Raw genomic sequence first — 14,861 nt, forward strand, 5'->3', positions numbered from 1 at the left:
GGGATACATTCCTCTAGGATTTGCCATGCAAAGATATAAGTATAAAAAGGAATAAAAAGTATTGACAGTATACTTTATAAAAACATGAAGTAGCGCTACTTTCAGCCTGTAGGTAATTAAAGGAACGCGATATAGGACGCTCGGATTTAGTCTGCAAAAATTGGCAGGGCCACTAGCTGGCTGAGATTTGCAAGGTTTTGATGCGTTTGCAGCCCAGACCTGTAATGCTGCTATTAGTTAAGTCCTAGCCGCGAAAGCACTCTGCGTGTGCTCAGAAACAGTGGCATCGGGGAGGGAAAAGAGGCCACCGTTCCCTTGGGAAAGCGTACCTCTTGCTTACACGTAAAGATCGACCCCCTTCTGCAATCCAGAGCGCTCAAGAGTCCTGCTCCTCCGTTAGATGGGCGAGGCTCGCGGCAAGAGCGCCCGTTGCAGGGCCAATCCCCGCCCCCGCCCGTCAATCAAGCCGCCCAGGCTCCCCCCCCTCTTTATGATGTCTCCCTTCCCCCCACCCTCCTTCCCCGCGTCTCATTGCCCCCAAGGCAGCGGAGGGAGCACCAGGGAGGGCTGCCGCGCTCTCTTTTGGAGCTTCCCTCCCGCCCGCCTTTCCCTCCATTCAGCCCAGCAGGAACGTTCCACAACCGCCCCGTTCCCCCGCCCACCCCATTCATAAAATGCAAGACCCGCCCCGCCCCTGCCAGGTTCTGGCCACGCCCCCGTGCTGAACGACCCCGCCTTCCCGCCCAGCTGTTGCGATGCGTTCCTTCTTGAGGAGCCATGGAGGAAGACCTTGAGTCGTCGTGAGTCTGGGGGAGGTTTCCGGGCGGAGGGTAGCCTGACCTGGGCCTGCTCCGCGTTTCTGGGGTTTCCTTGGGAAGGGAAGACAACAGGAGGGGAGATGGGGGGTCTTCCCCAAAGTGGGAGGGGGCGGGAACGCCACGTTGCTTGCAGCCTCTGGAGCAGCCTTTCTCAAGCTTTTGACCCTGGAGGAACCCTTGAAATCTTTTTCAGGCCTTGGGGAACCCCTGCACATTCAGGCTCAAATATAGGCCAGAAGTTACAAAATTATTATATTCGTTTCCTGCATAGGCCTGTATATATGCCTTCAGTTCTTAAACTGAAAATTAAGAATGAGACTGACTTCTTTAATGTGAAGTTTCCCGAATTTGAAATATTTTTTTAAATAAACCATGATCTCCCAGGGAACCCCTAGTGACCTCTCGCGAGGGTGCTACGGAACCCTGGTTGAGGAGCCCTGCTCTGGAGGGGCCTTGTCCATCAGAAGTAGGGGCAAAAGGCCAGAGTGGTGGCAGGAGGGAGCAGAGAAAATAAGTGTTTCTTAGGCCCCGGGTTGTGTATTCTCGTGCTGGTATTTGGGGCATGGGTTTAGGGTTATTAAGAGTACAGCTTCCTTATTTTATGATTGTCATTGTCACCATTTGGCTCAGCACAGCTGTTTTTGCATTTTACATTTCCCCCATCTGATGCCATCTAGAGAGAAGTTGGACTTCTCGTCTTACCATCCCTAGCTATTATAGCTTGCATAGCTTGTGCTGGTTCTGGATTGTTGTTGTTAATTCTGCTTGTCTACTTGCTGGTTAATACAGCCTCACAGTTTATGAAACCATCAACAAAACCATCCCAAACAACTGAAAAACTCCCCAGTGTACGCCAATTAAAACTACTGATAACTGAGCAAAGTTACATTATTAGGACATATTATAATACTGGTGGTGAAAAAGGCAGAAAACAAATCGTAACAGCACTAAATGAAAAGTCAGAGTGGGCAGCTATAATACATCTAGATGATGATGATGATGATGATGATGATGCCAAATCCAGTCTAAACATCTGGCTGACTGTGCAACCAACTGTAATAATTATTATCACTATGGGTGCCAAACTCCCAGGCTCTTGTGAGTTGGGGCGGATTCGCTGGGAGGGTTTGAGACTCCATTTCACCCTAAAGAGGGTCAGGAATGGTTTGTTCAAAGAGTCCCCCTAAATCTCACCCCCCTGCCAGTATTTGCGCTGGGGGTTGAAGCATGTGGATTAAGCCTGGCTTTGTCAGGCTGGCAAGGAGAAAAGGCAGATTGAAATGCAGCTGGCCTTCTCGTCTGCTTCTAGCAAATGCCAAGAAGAGGCCCACGCTGGGGATGGGCAGGAACAAAATAAAACTCCACAAAAGACAGATCAACGCCTAAGAAAGCTGCATTAGGGGAAGAAATTCTGCAGTTTTAAGGCAGAGAACTTTGGCGGGGTGGGGGGTGGGGGGCGGGGGTTGGATATGGCCCCCAGGCTTCATAGATTCAGTAAATGGAATTAAGCACTGTCTTACAAATTGTTTCCTTTGCTAGGGCTCCCGTGATTCTTGGCATGGAGACAATGACTTTTCTTCATTGCTAAATAACACCAAGATTTCTCTAGTCCTGCTTGGAATTCAGGAACAAACCTTTAGAGTTTGCTAATCTCTCCTCCCAAGCCTTCGGCAAACTGGCTGGCATTGGTAAAGCACAGGCAGTCTAATTTCTAAGTGAGAAAGGCAGGTAGTCAAACCCAAACGGGGTACAGATGTAGCTCTGTTAATTCCAGTTTTACAGCTGGGGAGTCGCCGTACTCAGTTGCTATGTATGCTCAGAGGCCTTTGCGTTATGGTATTGTATTAAATACTCTAGCAAATTCCAAGGAGTTTTTAAGCTGGTTTGGAAGTGATCAGATACAGGGATCTGTGAGATAATCTTGCGGTTGATAAAAGGGAGCTTTTATATTCAGGTGTATTAATGGTTCTGTGTTAGCTTTGTAACAGTATAGCCTCCTTTCCTTCCCCTTCCCCTTCCCCTTCCCCTTCCCCTTCCCCTTCCCTTCCCTTCCCTTCCCTTCCCTTCCCTTCTGCACGCATGGGTTGGTTTTGGAAGTGGGGAGGAGAGCCACTGCACTTGCTTAAATGTAATCTTTCACCTAGTCCATGAGAGGCAAAGAAGATACATGGCACTTTCAGTGCGTGCAAATGCACTGATTAATCCCATTTCCTTTTGGAAATGGGAATCTTGCCTGCCTGCCTGCCTGCCTGCCTTCTGCTCCTGCTCTGCTGAGCTCAACATTAAAGTTTTGACAGTGTGCATGTACGAACTGAGTATTTACTTCATTTGAATGCCTCCCAATCCTGAAAGCCCTAGGCGCTGCTTGTCCTTTATTGTGTGAAACAGCAAAAACATGAAGTGTAAGTCATTCATTGTCTTCCTCTTTCTCACTGCAAATTGGATAGAGAAAACAGGAGAGAGATAAAGAAGCAAGACTCCATTGCACACCTCTTGCCACACTTGGGCCTGTGTGTGGAAGACCCCCTTTCTGGCTGATCAGCTGACCTTTGCAGAGGTTTGCATCTGTGTGCAGATGTGCATGCATGTGTTCATGTACCCACCCACAAGTGCAGTTCCTGGACTCAGCTGGGGAAGGAAGGAGGCAACGTTCACCAGCTCTGCTATGAGTGATGGTGCCACTTTGGGAATCATTTCATGGACTTTAGTGCCATCTCCAAAATAAAGCATCAGGCTGGGAGACCTTGATTCAAATCACCTCTCTGCCATGAAGCATATTAGCTGGTATTAAATCTCCTTTCACCCAAAGGGAGCAAGTTGGAAACATTCAGCCTATAGAAGGAGGTTGGGCTTGGCATGGTGGACATTCCAAAGCCAGGTGTTTGCTCAGAGGAACTGTGATGGAATTTCAGTGTTTTCCAAGGACAGTAGCCAGTTATTTCTTTTGTTGGATTATGGTTAGAGTGTCACACTAAGCCTGAGAAGATCTGGCTTCAGATTCCAAGTCTATATAGATATTTTACCGGCATTGTATGTCTGTATTATTTGTGTAAATAATTTAATAAAGACTATTTAAATGTATAGATATAGATATTTTACTGGATGACTTTAGTAGGAGAATCTACCATATAAGGTTGTAAGAACAAGGCTGGGGGCTGAAGGGTAGTCTTGACAAGTGTAGAAACGAGTGTATAAACACAGCCGATAACAAAATAATGCATTGTCCTTAGATCAGCCTTTCTCAACCTCTTCACCCTGGAGGAACCCTTGAAATATTTTTCAGGCCTTGGAGAATCCCTGCACATTCAGGCTCAAATATAGGCCAGCAGTTACAAAATTATTATATTCGTTTCATGGGTAGGCCTGTATAGATGCATTCACAGTGTTCTTAAACTAAAAATGAAGAAGGAAACTTACCTCTTTAATGTGAAGTTTCCCGAATTTGAAACAATTTATTAAATAAACCATGATCTCCCAGGGAACCCCTAGTGACCTCTCACGGAACCCTGGGGGAGAAACCCTGCTTTTGATAGTAAAAGGGAGGCTTGGTGAAAGATCACTAAATTTATTTATCTCCTGCCTTTATTTGGTACAATTCAAGGTATCCTACAGAATGTTCCTATTGCCTCTTGTTTTCCCCACCATGACAACCCTGTGAGCTGGGTTAGGCTAAGAAAAAATCCAAAGTCGTCCAGCTGGTTTTCATGCTTAAGGGAAGACTAGAACTCCCAAGTTTCTACTTCAGCACCTTAACTAGACCACCACCCTGGCTCTCAGTTCTAAATCCTCTAAATTAAATGAATTAAATTCTCAATGCAATTAGAGATGCGCAGAGTTACTTATCAGGCAGTTCCCAATACCACAGAAAGCATATTTGCTTGGAAGTGACCCAGCCTCTGTAAGATTAAGGCCTCCAGGAGCATGATTCTTCAAAGAAATCCCACTGCCTTTTTCCTTGTTGAAAAACTTGGTCATACCAGAAGCTATTAATTGGTGAGATTCCAGGGACAATCTACTCCCCGTGCAGTTCTAAAAAGTGACATGGCGTAAAATGTGTGGCACTGATTTCTGTCCACCCAAATGGGAACATTTGCCCCTTTTATCCGCTAGAATGAACCAGCTACTTTATTTCTTCCTCATACTGCTTCCGGTTTGCCTGCACCCCACTGCTTTTGAAAAACATTTTTTTAATGATTTTTTTTTTAAAAAAAAATACTTCCCTTCCATGCAGATGGAAGTTGGAATCCCACATACTTTTAAAAATATAATTTGATTGCAATTAAAAAGAAAAATACTGGAACAACAATATTTATTTTCTATCCCACCTTTGTTATTTTTTATAAATAACTCAAGACAGAAAACGTACCTAATACTCCTTCCTCCTCCTATTTTCCCCACACCATTAACCCTGTGAGGTGAATTGGGCTGAGAGAGAGTGACTGGCCCAAGGTCACCCAGACGGCTTTCATGCCTAAGGCAGGACTAGAACTCACAGCCTCCTGGTTTCTAACCTGGAGCCTTAACCATTAGACCAAAAAGAGAAGAAAAGCAGTAATACACACACCCAACAGATTAATGGGTTATGCAGTTATAAGACCCAAAGAAAATAAAAAGAAGACAAACTCAACGGGGGAAAAAATACATCCTGAAAATTAACATATTAAATTGATATAAATCACCAAAATGTATCACATATGCATGTAATCATTTAATAAGTTGGAATCCCAAGTACTTGAAGAGCACCAAGTTGGGAAGATTGATTTAGCCTCTTAGTTTGGTTGCAATTATTCCAAGTATTTTTTTTCCCCCGGCCTGGGGGAAGCGTGTATGGAATGAGCTGCTGGGGATTAAAGGGTTGTGATAGCAGATTGCTAAAAAAATTCCTCTTTCGCTGTTTTGACCAGTGACCATTTCACTGTCTCATTTCCTTTCTCCATCTTCTCTGCTAGATAGTTCTAACCATGTTCTTCAAGTCCTGATGTTCTCCCATTCTTCCTACAGGTCCCAAGGCTGGCTAGGTGGTTGGTTGCCAGCCTGGCGGCCCACCTCTATGTCCCACCTCAAGAACGTGGAAGCTCGGATCCTGCAGTGTAAGAAGGATTTGTCTGCTCATTTTGGGTGGGGGTCACATCCCCTTGTCAAGAGTCACAAAGGAGGTCTCTTTATAGGCACCACCTACAAAGGCACATTTACCTGATGCACTGGCTGCAGATACGTGGAGGGTTCCCCCTTGTTGCTAATCATTGCTCATAATAGTTCTCATTGCTCCTAATCATAGGTTTAATTCATGACAGCTTAAACGATCCTCATGGGTTTTTAGTCTCACGATCAATTTATGCCTGCCTGTGTGTGAATGCGTTTTGCAAAGACGGTAGAACGTTCTCCCTTTATTTTCCAGCCGTGCGGCTACTTGCGGTGGCCTTTGAGAAGAGGCATTCTGTTCTTGAGTTACAGAAAGAAGGCAGTGGGGGCGGGTGGGGGATCCATCAAAACGTTTTACTCCTATCAAAAGGTTTTGGAATGGAGTACCCTTAAAGTGGCCTTTGGGATCAGCAGAAGCTGGCTGAACACCTTCCATGGGTGCTAAGGCATCACAACACCCCAACACAGGGCCTGCATATTAGGTTTAAACATAACCATGGACACAAAAAAATCGTGAACCGTGAGCCAATGAGGTGAACTGTGGGGCATTCTTGTGGGAAATCTCCTAGAGGCCTCACATCCTACCTCTCTTCAATTTTAATTTTGAAATTTAATTCAGCTTTCACCTTGGCTGAGAGCCTCGTGTGGTGCAGAGTGGTAGGCGGCAGCATTGCAACCGAAACTCTCCCCACGACCCAAGTTGGGTCCCAGCAGAAGCTGGATTCTCTCTGGGTAGCTGGCTCAGGTCAACTCAGCCCTCCATCCTTCCAACGTTGGTCAAATGAGCACCCAGCTTGCTGGGGAAGGCGACGACTGGGGAAGGCAATGGCAAACCACCCCGCTCTATAGTCTGCCAAGCAAACGTCACGAAAGCGGCATCCCCCCAAAGGGTCAGACATGACTCGGTGCTGGCACAGGGGACCTTTCACCTTTCACCTCACCTTTTTTCACCTTGGCCAGGAAGGATGCTCTACCCTCTGCGTTTCTGTGAGGACGGTATAAAAACATCCCTTTTCAGCAGTGCTTATGTCCATGTGGAGATGGCTCTGTGGAACCCCTAAGCCATCTGAGGCTCTCTCTCTAGGGAATCAAGGAAGATAGATATTTATCCCATCTTAAAGAACTACCCTGCTAGAGAGCACAATGTCTAACTGGCACTGCTTCTATCTGACCGGGACCCTGACATATCTTTCCAGGTTGCCCGGTTTTGTGCTATCATTTATTGTATCCATCCTACCTACGGTTGAAGTTTAGCACAAATTTTGGTGATTGCCGCTGCTGTTTGTACTATAAAAACGTATGTTATGTAATTGTCTTGTATTTTTTAAAAGCTTTATTAATAATTACAGGTCTATGTATTATATTTATGTGTTTTCTGGCCCATGGGCCCTAATAAAGGTGTGATTTAGAGGCCTTGCAAGCAAATAGCACAATCTCTCAGGTTCTCGAGAGAGAACTCTGAAACCAAACAAAATGGGTTGGTTTTAAGAGATTAGATCTGGTTTTGGCTGGGGTGTTGGAAATGCAATCTGGCTCTGGCAAGGTTGGCAGTCTTTAGATGGCAGGGTCTTGTTCTCCATCGGGTGGCTCCAGTTCCTGTTGGTTTCCTAGCAGCTGGAACCACTGGATTTCAGGGTGGTTTGGCCCTACTTGCTAAATCCTTGCTTCTTGCTCTTCCCCTGTTCTCTCCAGGCCTCCAGAACCGGTTTGTGGCCCGCTACGTGCCCCTCCCAAACCAGGCCAAGATCTGGACCGTCTCACTGTCTCCACCATGGGGCAGGGGGCGGACCCCCTTGGTGATGGTGCACGGCTTTGGGGGCGGCGTTGGGCTCTGGATCCTGAACCTGGACCCGCTGAGCAGCCGCCGCCCCCTCCACGCCTTTGACCTCCTGGGCTTCGGACGCAGCTCCCGGCCCCCGTTCCCCCGGGATGCCCAGGGGGCCGAGGAAGAGTTTGTGAACTCCATCGAGGCATGGCGCAGGGAGATGGGCATTCCCAGCATGATCCTGCTGGGCCACAGCTTGGGGGGGTTCCTGGCAGCCTCGTACAGCTTGCAGTACCCAGAGAGGTAAGCCCAATTACCTGGTTCGCAGGTAATCCCATTAACGTAGGTTCGATCGTTTCCCCCTTGGACTGACAGGGCCCCCCCTTGGCTTTCCCATCTGGTGAGCTGCCAGGGAGGCCTGGGTGTGTGTATGTGTGCAAATGGCATGCCATTTTGTATCCCAGGGTGAGTGAATCCAAAATGTGGGCCATGTTTTTTTCATCTCAAAGGGAAACATCCCTTGTTAGCCGTGCTTATGTCCAGATGGAGATGACTCTATGGAAATGCTACCAAAAAAAAAAGCGGGGGGGGGGTTCATTTAAATATTGGCTTGCTTGTTCAAAACATTTTCTCCCATTCCGTGACCCCCAGAACTCCCAGAATGGCTCATGGGTTTACTATATGTAGATTTGGTGCCAGCAAGATACAGTAGTTCCTGCCTGCTGACTTAAATTTCTAAAAGGAACAACACAAAAGAAAACAATTGGGGAGGGAAGAGGAAAGCAGCAAGTTCCGGCTGTAGTTTTTAGAAGTGAAACTGTCATTCTTACTCTGCTCAGCTAGTGATATTTCAGAGAAAACAAGAACTTGATTCTATTTCAGTATGGTTGAGTGATCACCTGCTCTTTTATTCTGCATTCCCCAAATATTGGTTACAGTACTGCATTACATTACAGAACTGTAATGATAGCACTCAGCTAGATTGTGTGTCTTTGCATTTCATCCCCTTTTGACTCAGGGTGAAACATCTAATCCTCGTGGATCCTTGGGGCTTCCCCACACGGCCGGCAGATCCAGCTCAGGTCCGTAGCGCTCCGACCTGGATCAAAGCTGTAGCTACAGTGTTGGGAAAGTCCAACCCTCTGGCTGTACTTCGAGTTGCAGGACCTTGGGGTGAGTGACGTTGGCCAGATTCTGAACCAAACTAGGCAAGGGTTTGGAGGAGTCAGCTGAAGAAAGAATAAGAGAATGGAAAGGTTGGGGGGGATCTTAGAGATCATCCAGTCCAACCTCCTGCCCCCTGCAGGAATCCATTAATGGTCAGACACTACCTATGGGTAATGGTGCAGGTAGTCCTTGCTTAACAACCATTTGTTTAGTGATGGTTCAGACTTACAACGGTGTTGAAAAAACAACTTAAGACTGGTTCTCACACTTAGGACCGTTGCAGCATCCCCACGGTCACATGACCACAATTTAGGTGCTTGGCAATCAGTTCGCTTTTATGACTGTTGCAGCATCCCATGGGCACGTGATCATCATTTTTGACCTTCCTGGCTGGTTTCTGGCAAGCAAAATCAATGGGGAACCATGTGATTTGCATAACGACCACATGGCTGACTTAAAGCCTGCAGTGATTCGCTTAACAGCCTTCCCCACCAGCCTGAATCCTTTTTTTTTGTTTCCTTCTGCTTTTCTTGACTCTTTTAAATGAAAGAGATGGAATTTGAAATAAAAATTTAGAATGCAGAAAGCTTGCCCAAGTATCTGGACATATCAATAACAGTGTACTTGAGATGCCTTTAGCAAAACACTAGCCCAAGTTTCAGTCTTTGCTCTGTAAAATGGGTAGAACTGCCTTGGCAGATCTGCATGGTGAGGAACAGTTTTTTATTCAAAGTTCCCTTCAGCAAAAGGTCTTTTAGGAAGGAAACGAGTAGCATTTTAGAAGGCTCACCCAGAGTCCCCCCACAGGGGAGAGATGGGCAGTGAATAAAGTTATAAAATAAATAAATAAGTAAACCTCGTTTCTTTTTTGTGGAAACATGGGAAATAATTTTATAATCATCTGGAAGCTCAAGGCAAAAGTTTAGAGTATCCACCTTTCTACCTAGGTCCTGGGCTCGTCCAGCGCTTCCGTCCAGATTTTAAGCAGAAGTTTGCCCATTTTTTTGACGACGATACCATCTCAGAATACATCTACCACTGCAATGCCCAGACGCCGAGGTGAGCAAGCCATCTAGGTGCTCTCTGGGCTGCTCTGGCCCCAGTAAGGAACATCCCATCTGAGCTTTGGCCACAAAGGGCTGGACGGATCCCAGGCTGATAGCTCAGGACAGGCTGTGAAAATAGGTGGCGCTGATGACCGTGATAAGCCAGTGAAACATATGCAAATAAATGCAGGGAAACTGTCATTCCCACACCTCCACTGTGTGGACTTTGGATGCAACGGACAAAATTTTATTTCAAATTTCATCCCTAAGCAGCAGACAAAGTCTGCTGTTCCCAAAGCAGGCCAGGCAGTTCGTATAATTATGTAATTATGTGCTCTTTCTCCACTTCTTCTGCATCAGTGGGGAGGTAGCGTTCAAGGCTATGACGGAGTCGCTAGGGTGGGCCCGGCGTCCCATGTTGGAACGCATCCACATGATCCGGCGTGACTTGCCCATCACCCTCATCTACGGAGCCAATTCCTGGATCGATACCAGCACCGGGGAGAAGGTCAGGCACCTGCGGCCAAGGAGCTATGTCTATGACATGGTAAGACCTTGGCCCAGAAGCATGGGGCTTCTGCAAACATGGAAATCAAGCACAGAATTTTTTTTTCTCTCTCTCTCTGTATATGTGTGTGTGTATGCCTCTGTGTGTTTTAAACCAAGTTGCTAGTCCTTATGGCTTTTGAGGTTCCATTGCATAATTTCCATGTGGCTGCTGTAGTCCTTATTTATTTGTTACAGTTATATACTACTTTCAGGAGGTCTCCTTCCCCTTTCTCTAGGAAGCTAGTCAAGCTGTGGATAAAAATGTAGTTCAATAGAAGATTGACGATTGATTGATTGATTGATTGATTGATTGACAGTTATGAGATTAACAATAATAGTTTATTAAATTTATATGCTGCCCGACTCCGGGCAGCGATTTATGTTTTACATCCAAGGGACTTACAGTTAACGTCTGCAGAAACATGTAAGGATGAGTAAAGTCAGGGGGACTGAAATCTTACAGGCAGGTGGTAGATGATGGTATGATCTCATCTCATGGATCTTGGTGGCTCTCTGGGTGCCCTTTGCCAGCATGGATGGATAACCAAACAACTGGGAATCCATCATCGGAGAAAGATTGCTAGTCCAGAAAAGCAATCCATGGAAATAGTCTCTGAGGCGTCAAGGAGTGTCCTTCCTTGATTCAGTCCCATCTAGCTCAGGATTATGGGTGTCAGTCTTTTTTGGCAGTGGTTATGTATGCTTCCTCCCAAATTTGACGTTTGTTTTCATTTTTTTTTTTCAAACTGGGCTGGATTTTGCAAGATCTCCAAGGTCTTGCTGGATTCTAGTCATCTCCCCCCCACAGTCTTGTGAAAATAGATGTTCAGCAGACTTGCAAGCTTTGAAAGCAAAATAAGGACTAGACTGTAGAGCAGTGTGTCTCAGCCTTGGCAACTTTAAGATGTGTGGACTTCAACTCCCAGAATTCCCCAGCCAGCCTGTGTCCCCAGCACGCTGGCTGGGGAATGCTGAGAGTTGAAGTCCACGCCTCTTAAAGTTGCTAAGGTCAAGAAATGCTGCTGTAGAGTCATCCTGAGCTGAACCTGATGGCTGTTCCTACTCTGTCCTGCCCCTCTAGGCTATCCCTGGAGCCTCCCACCACGTCTATGCTGACCAACCCCAGGCCTTCAACGCTGCTGTGGAAGAGATCTGTGACTCTGTGGACTGAGTGCCCAAGCTGGAGTGGGAAAGTAGCTTGTTTTCTGCAATCTTATAGCCCAGCTGCGGGGAGCCGCACAAGGCCTATACTGCTTCCCGTGCTCCTGAGGAGCCGAAACTACAGTTCCTGTGGATCTGGTTGCAGATGGGTCTCCGGGGATCTCTGCTGACCAGCCTGCACTCCCTTCCCCCCATCACTTGACTTCCCCTTGAATCATCTTTCTACTTAAAGGTTGCAAAACGCCTGTTTTGGGTTAATCCAAGTCTAACCGTGCTAATTTTTTGTTCTTGGTTTGATTCACCTCACATCCTCGTGCAGCACTGGTGCCTTGTATCATTGGTCCCAACCAGAGTCCCTCTCTAGCCTTGCCCCATAATGTTATTTCTCCTTTCTCCTTTCCTTCATCCTACCTGTTGTCGCTCCCTACCTTTGTGTACTTGAAAGCCAACCTGTTGTAGGTTTGCAGTGGTAAGCCATCTTGAATCTCTGTCACTACCTTGCTAGAGAATGCTAGAATAATTCTCTTTGCTATTTGGTGCCTTTGGGAGTAAACTGCTAGCTGCCGAAGTTACTTTCTTCCTAAAAGAGACTATTATTAATCCAGTCTGGCTGAGACGAAGCTGCAGGAAACGCACAGATCCCCTTTCAGTAGTCTTCAGATGGAAACAGATGACAATGTTCTGTAATTCTGAGGAGATGCCCTAAAATATTTCGGAGAGACAGAGAAAGGGAGACCCTCTACCATGGTGTCCAGACCTAACCTCTTTCTCATGTGTGATGTAGCCATACCGATTTCCCACTCGGTTCCCCCTACCCTGAAAAAGAAATCTAAATCCTAGCCTAAATCCAAGAAGGAACCAAATAGTGTGTGAAAATTCGCTTTGTAATGTTCCAAACATGTAGAATTTCAATAGCTTCGAGCTTGGAATACTTCCGTTTGAGCCCCCAAACACTCACTTTGTTGCAGAACTAATATGAGCGAAGGTTTGGAATAGAAACCTGTTGAATACAGAAAGGATGGTCAAGTTTGAGGGATGAGGATGGAGTTAAAAGGAAATCCTCACTTTTAGGACCTCACACTCAATAGCAATGGCTTGAAGATGATCTGCAGGCCCTTTGCCCTTCCAAAACCAGTGGAGGACCTGGTATTTTTATGGATCAGAAAAAGATTAAGGATCCCGATAGAGACCTGCTCGAAATGTGAGAGTTAGCCCATACCTATGCACTGTTAATTGACCCTCAACCACGTTTGCACATATGTGGTTATAACAGTAGCTCAACAGGAGGAGCACCTGACTGATTTCTACTGAGTTTGGAAGCTGAATGGGCTCAAGCCCAGGTACCACCAGGGAATTTTAAAGAGAAAAACATGACAAATCATTGATGAGAAGTTTGACTTGAAGCCTGTACCCTAACCTTTTGTTCTAGCTATGAAAGGGGGTTCTTGCTGAACCAGAATTCCACCACCAGAGCTTGAGCATTCTGGCCCTAATCATCCACGTATGGAACTCCAGCTCTGGGGAAAGAAGGCAATTCAGCAGAAGTAAAAAGGAGCTGGTGAGTCCTCTTTTGGGGGCAGATGGAGGAGGAGCTGATCTGCTGTGGTCCCTGGAAACTTCCTTGGAGAGGTTTTAGGAGGAGGCTCCACAGCTCCTGTGAAATCCACCCATCTCCCAGACCACCTGCTCTTACCTAACTGTCCTGGATGTCCCTGGTGGCTAGGGATTATGGGTGTTGGACTCTAACACTAACCGGGAGGCTTGGCCAAGTTGGAAAAGGCCGTTCTGTTGTTGGGGGAGAGGGAAATCCTTTTTAAACTTGGTTTGCTTTTTTTTTTTTCCTATTAAAGTTGACTGTTGGGACTTTTATATCCCTGGTCCCCTGAGGTATGAAGCTTTGGTAGAAGTAGGGTCAAAAAAGTTTGGTGTCCATGTAGTTCTTGGAGCTGTGGCTGTTCAGACTAAGAAGCAAGCTCGTCTGTTTCTGGAGCCCTATCCGAACCGTGTCTGACTGACTTCCTTCCTCTGCAGTGCCATGTATGGAATTCCCCTTCATTTGTACTAATTTTGTATGTTTATTAAAACAAAAGTATTGCTTAAAAAAGACTTGGGGAGTATTCTGTGTCTTTGTAAAGCTTGGAACACTGATGAAGTGGCAGTGAAAATAAATGGCAGTGAAAATAAAGTCTATTTGCTGCATTTAGTACGATGCAGGAAAGACAGGACATCCATCTAATAAGCAAAAGGGCTGGGTTTTGCACACTCGCGTCAAGTGACTTGCTGCCTTACAAATATGTTGGAAAACAAAGCCATTGGCTGTTCTAGATGGGACTAATGGGAGAAGTAGTCCAAAACTCTTGGAGGACACTGGATCATCTACTTTTTGGTGTTTGGATCCTGACTTAAGGAGGAAAAGCTCTTTTGAAATGGCTTGTTCGAAAAAACAAGGGATCTGCAGAGGGTTGCGAGAGGAATCTCTCTCTTGTGGTTTTGCATATTTGGGGAAAGGAAAGGAAGGGAAAGCAGGTGGAAATGCTGAAAAAGAATGGTCCAGCAGCCTGCTTTCATTCCCATCCTCAAGAGCAGCCTTCCTCAACTTTTTGACCCTGGAAGAACCCTTGAAATCTTTTTCAGGCCTTGGGGAACCTCTGCACGTTCAGGTTCAAAAGTTACAAAATTGTATTTGTTTCATGTGTAGGCCTGTCTGTATACATTAACAGTGTTCTTAAAGAATGAAGCTTACCGTTTGAATGTGAAGTTGCCCAAATTTGAAATAATGTTTTAAATAAACTATGGTCTCCCAGGGAATCCCTAGTGACCTCTTGTGGAGAAACCTTGCTCAAGAGGATTCAGCTAGAATATAAAGTAGCCACCCTGGTCGTTATATTTTTTATTGTTTATTCATTCAGTCATTTCTGACTCTTCGTGACTTCATGGACCAGCCCACACCAGAGCTTCCTGTCGTTCATCGCCACCCCCAGCTCCCCCAGGGACGAGTCCGTCACCTCTAGAATGTCCACCTTGCCCTTGGTCGGCCCCTCTTCCTTTTGCCCTCCACTCTCCCTAGCATCAGCATCTTCTCCAGGGTGTCCCATCTTCTCATTATGTGGCCAAAGTACTTCAATTTTAATATTCCCTCAAGTGAGCAGTCTGGCTTTATTTCCTGGAGTATGGACTGGTTTGATCTTCTTGCAGTCCAAGGCACTCTCAGAA

General features: G+C 46.1%; 1 protein-coding gene across 3 annotated transcripts; it reads left to right on the forward strand.

Annotated features, from left to right (window-relative positions):
• Positions 1–8: 8 nt before the first annotated feature.
• On the forward strand, positions 9–13,752 carry ABHD4 (abhydrolase domain containing 4, N-acyl phospholipase B). 3 transcript variants are annotated; one of them, XM_063301531.1, is made up of 8 exons: positions 784–800; positions 3,275–3,375; positions 5,820–5,908; positions 7,653–8,028; positions 8,744–8,898; positions 9,840–9,951; positions 10,299–10,485; positions 11,569–13,752. In XM_063301531.1, exons 3-8 carry the CDS (start codon positions 5,869–5,871, stop codon positions 11,656–11,658), a joined length of 960 nt encoding a protein of 319 aa, XP_063157601.1. In that variant the 5' UTR covers positions 784–800; positions 3,275–3,375; positions 5,820–5,868; the 3' UTR covers positions 11,659–13,752. The 3 variants fall into 3 exon arrangements, with proteins under 3 accessions (XP_063157602.1, XP_063157600.1, XP_063157601.1); XM_063301532.1 differs by lacking the exons at positions 784–800; positions 3,275–3,375 and adding an exon at positions 9–112; XM_063301530.1 differs by lacking the exon at positions 3,275–3,375 and having other exon boundaries at positions 732–800.
• Positions 13,753–14,861: the final 1,109 nt, after the last annotated feature.

This window comes from Candoia aspera, chromosome 4 (genome assembly GCF_035149785.1).
Source record: "Candoia aspera isolate rCanAsp1 chromosome 4, rCanAsp1.hap2, whole genome shotgun sequence".
Taxonomy (NCBI): Eukaryota; Metazoa; Chordata; class Lepidosauria; order Squamata; family Boidae; genus Candoia; species Candoia aspera.

Coding starts and splice junctions, on each gene's coding strand:
- ABHD4 (XM_063301530.1), top strand. CDS start 778: ATGGAGGAAGACCTTGAGTCGTC. Junction 5,909..7,652: donor GGAAGCTCGGATCCTGCAGT/GTAAGAAGGATT, acceptor TGTTCTCTCCAG/GCCTCCAGAACCGGTTTGTG. Junction 10,486..11,568: donor GGAGCTATGTCTATGACATG/GTAAGACCTTGG, acceptor CTGCCCCTCTAG/GCTATCCCTGGAGCCTCCCA.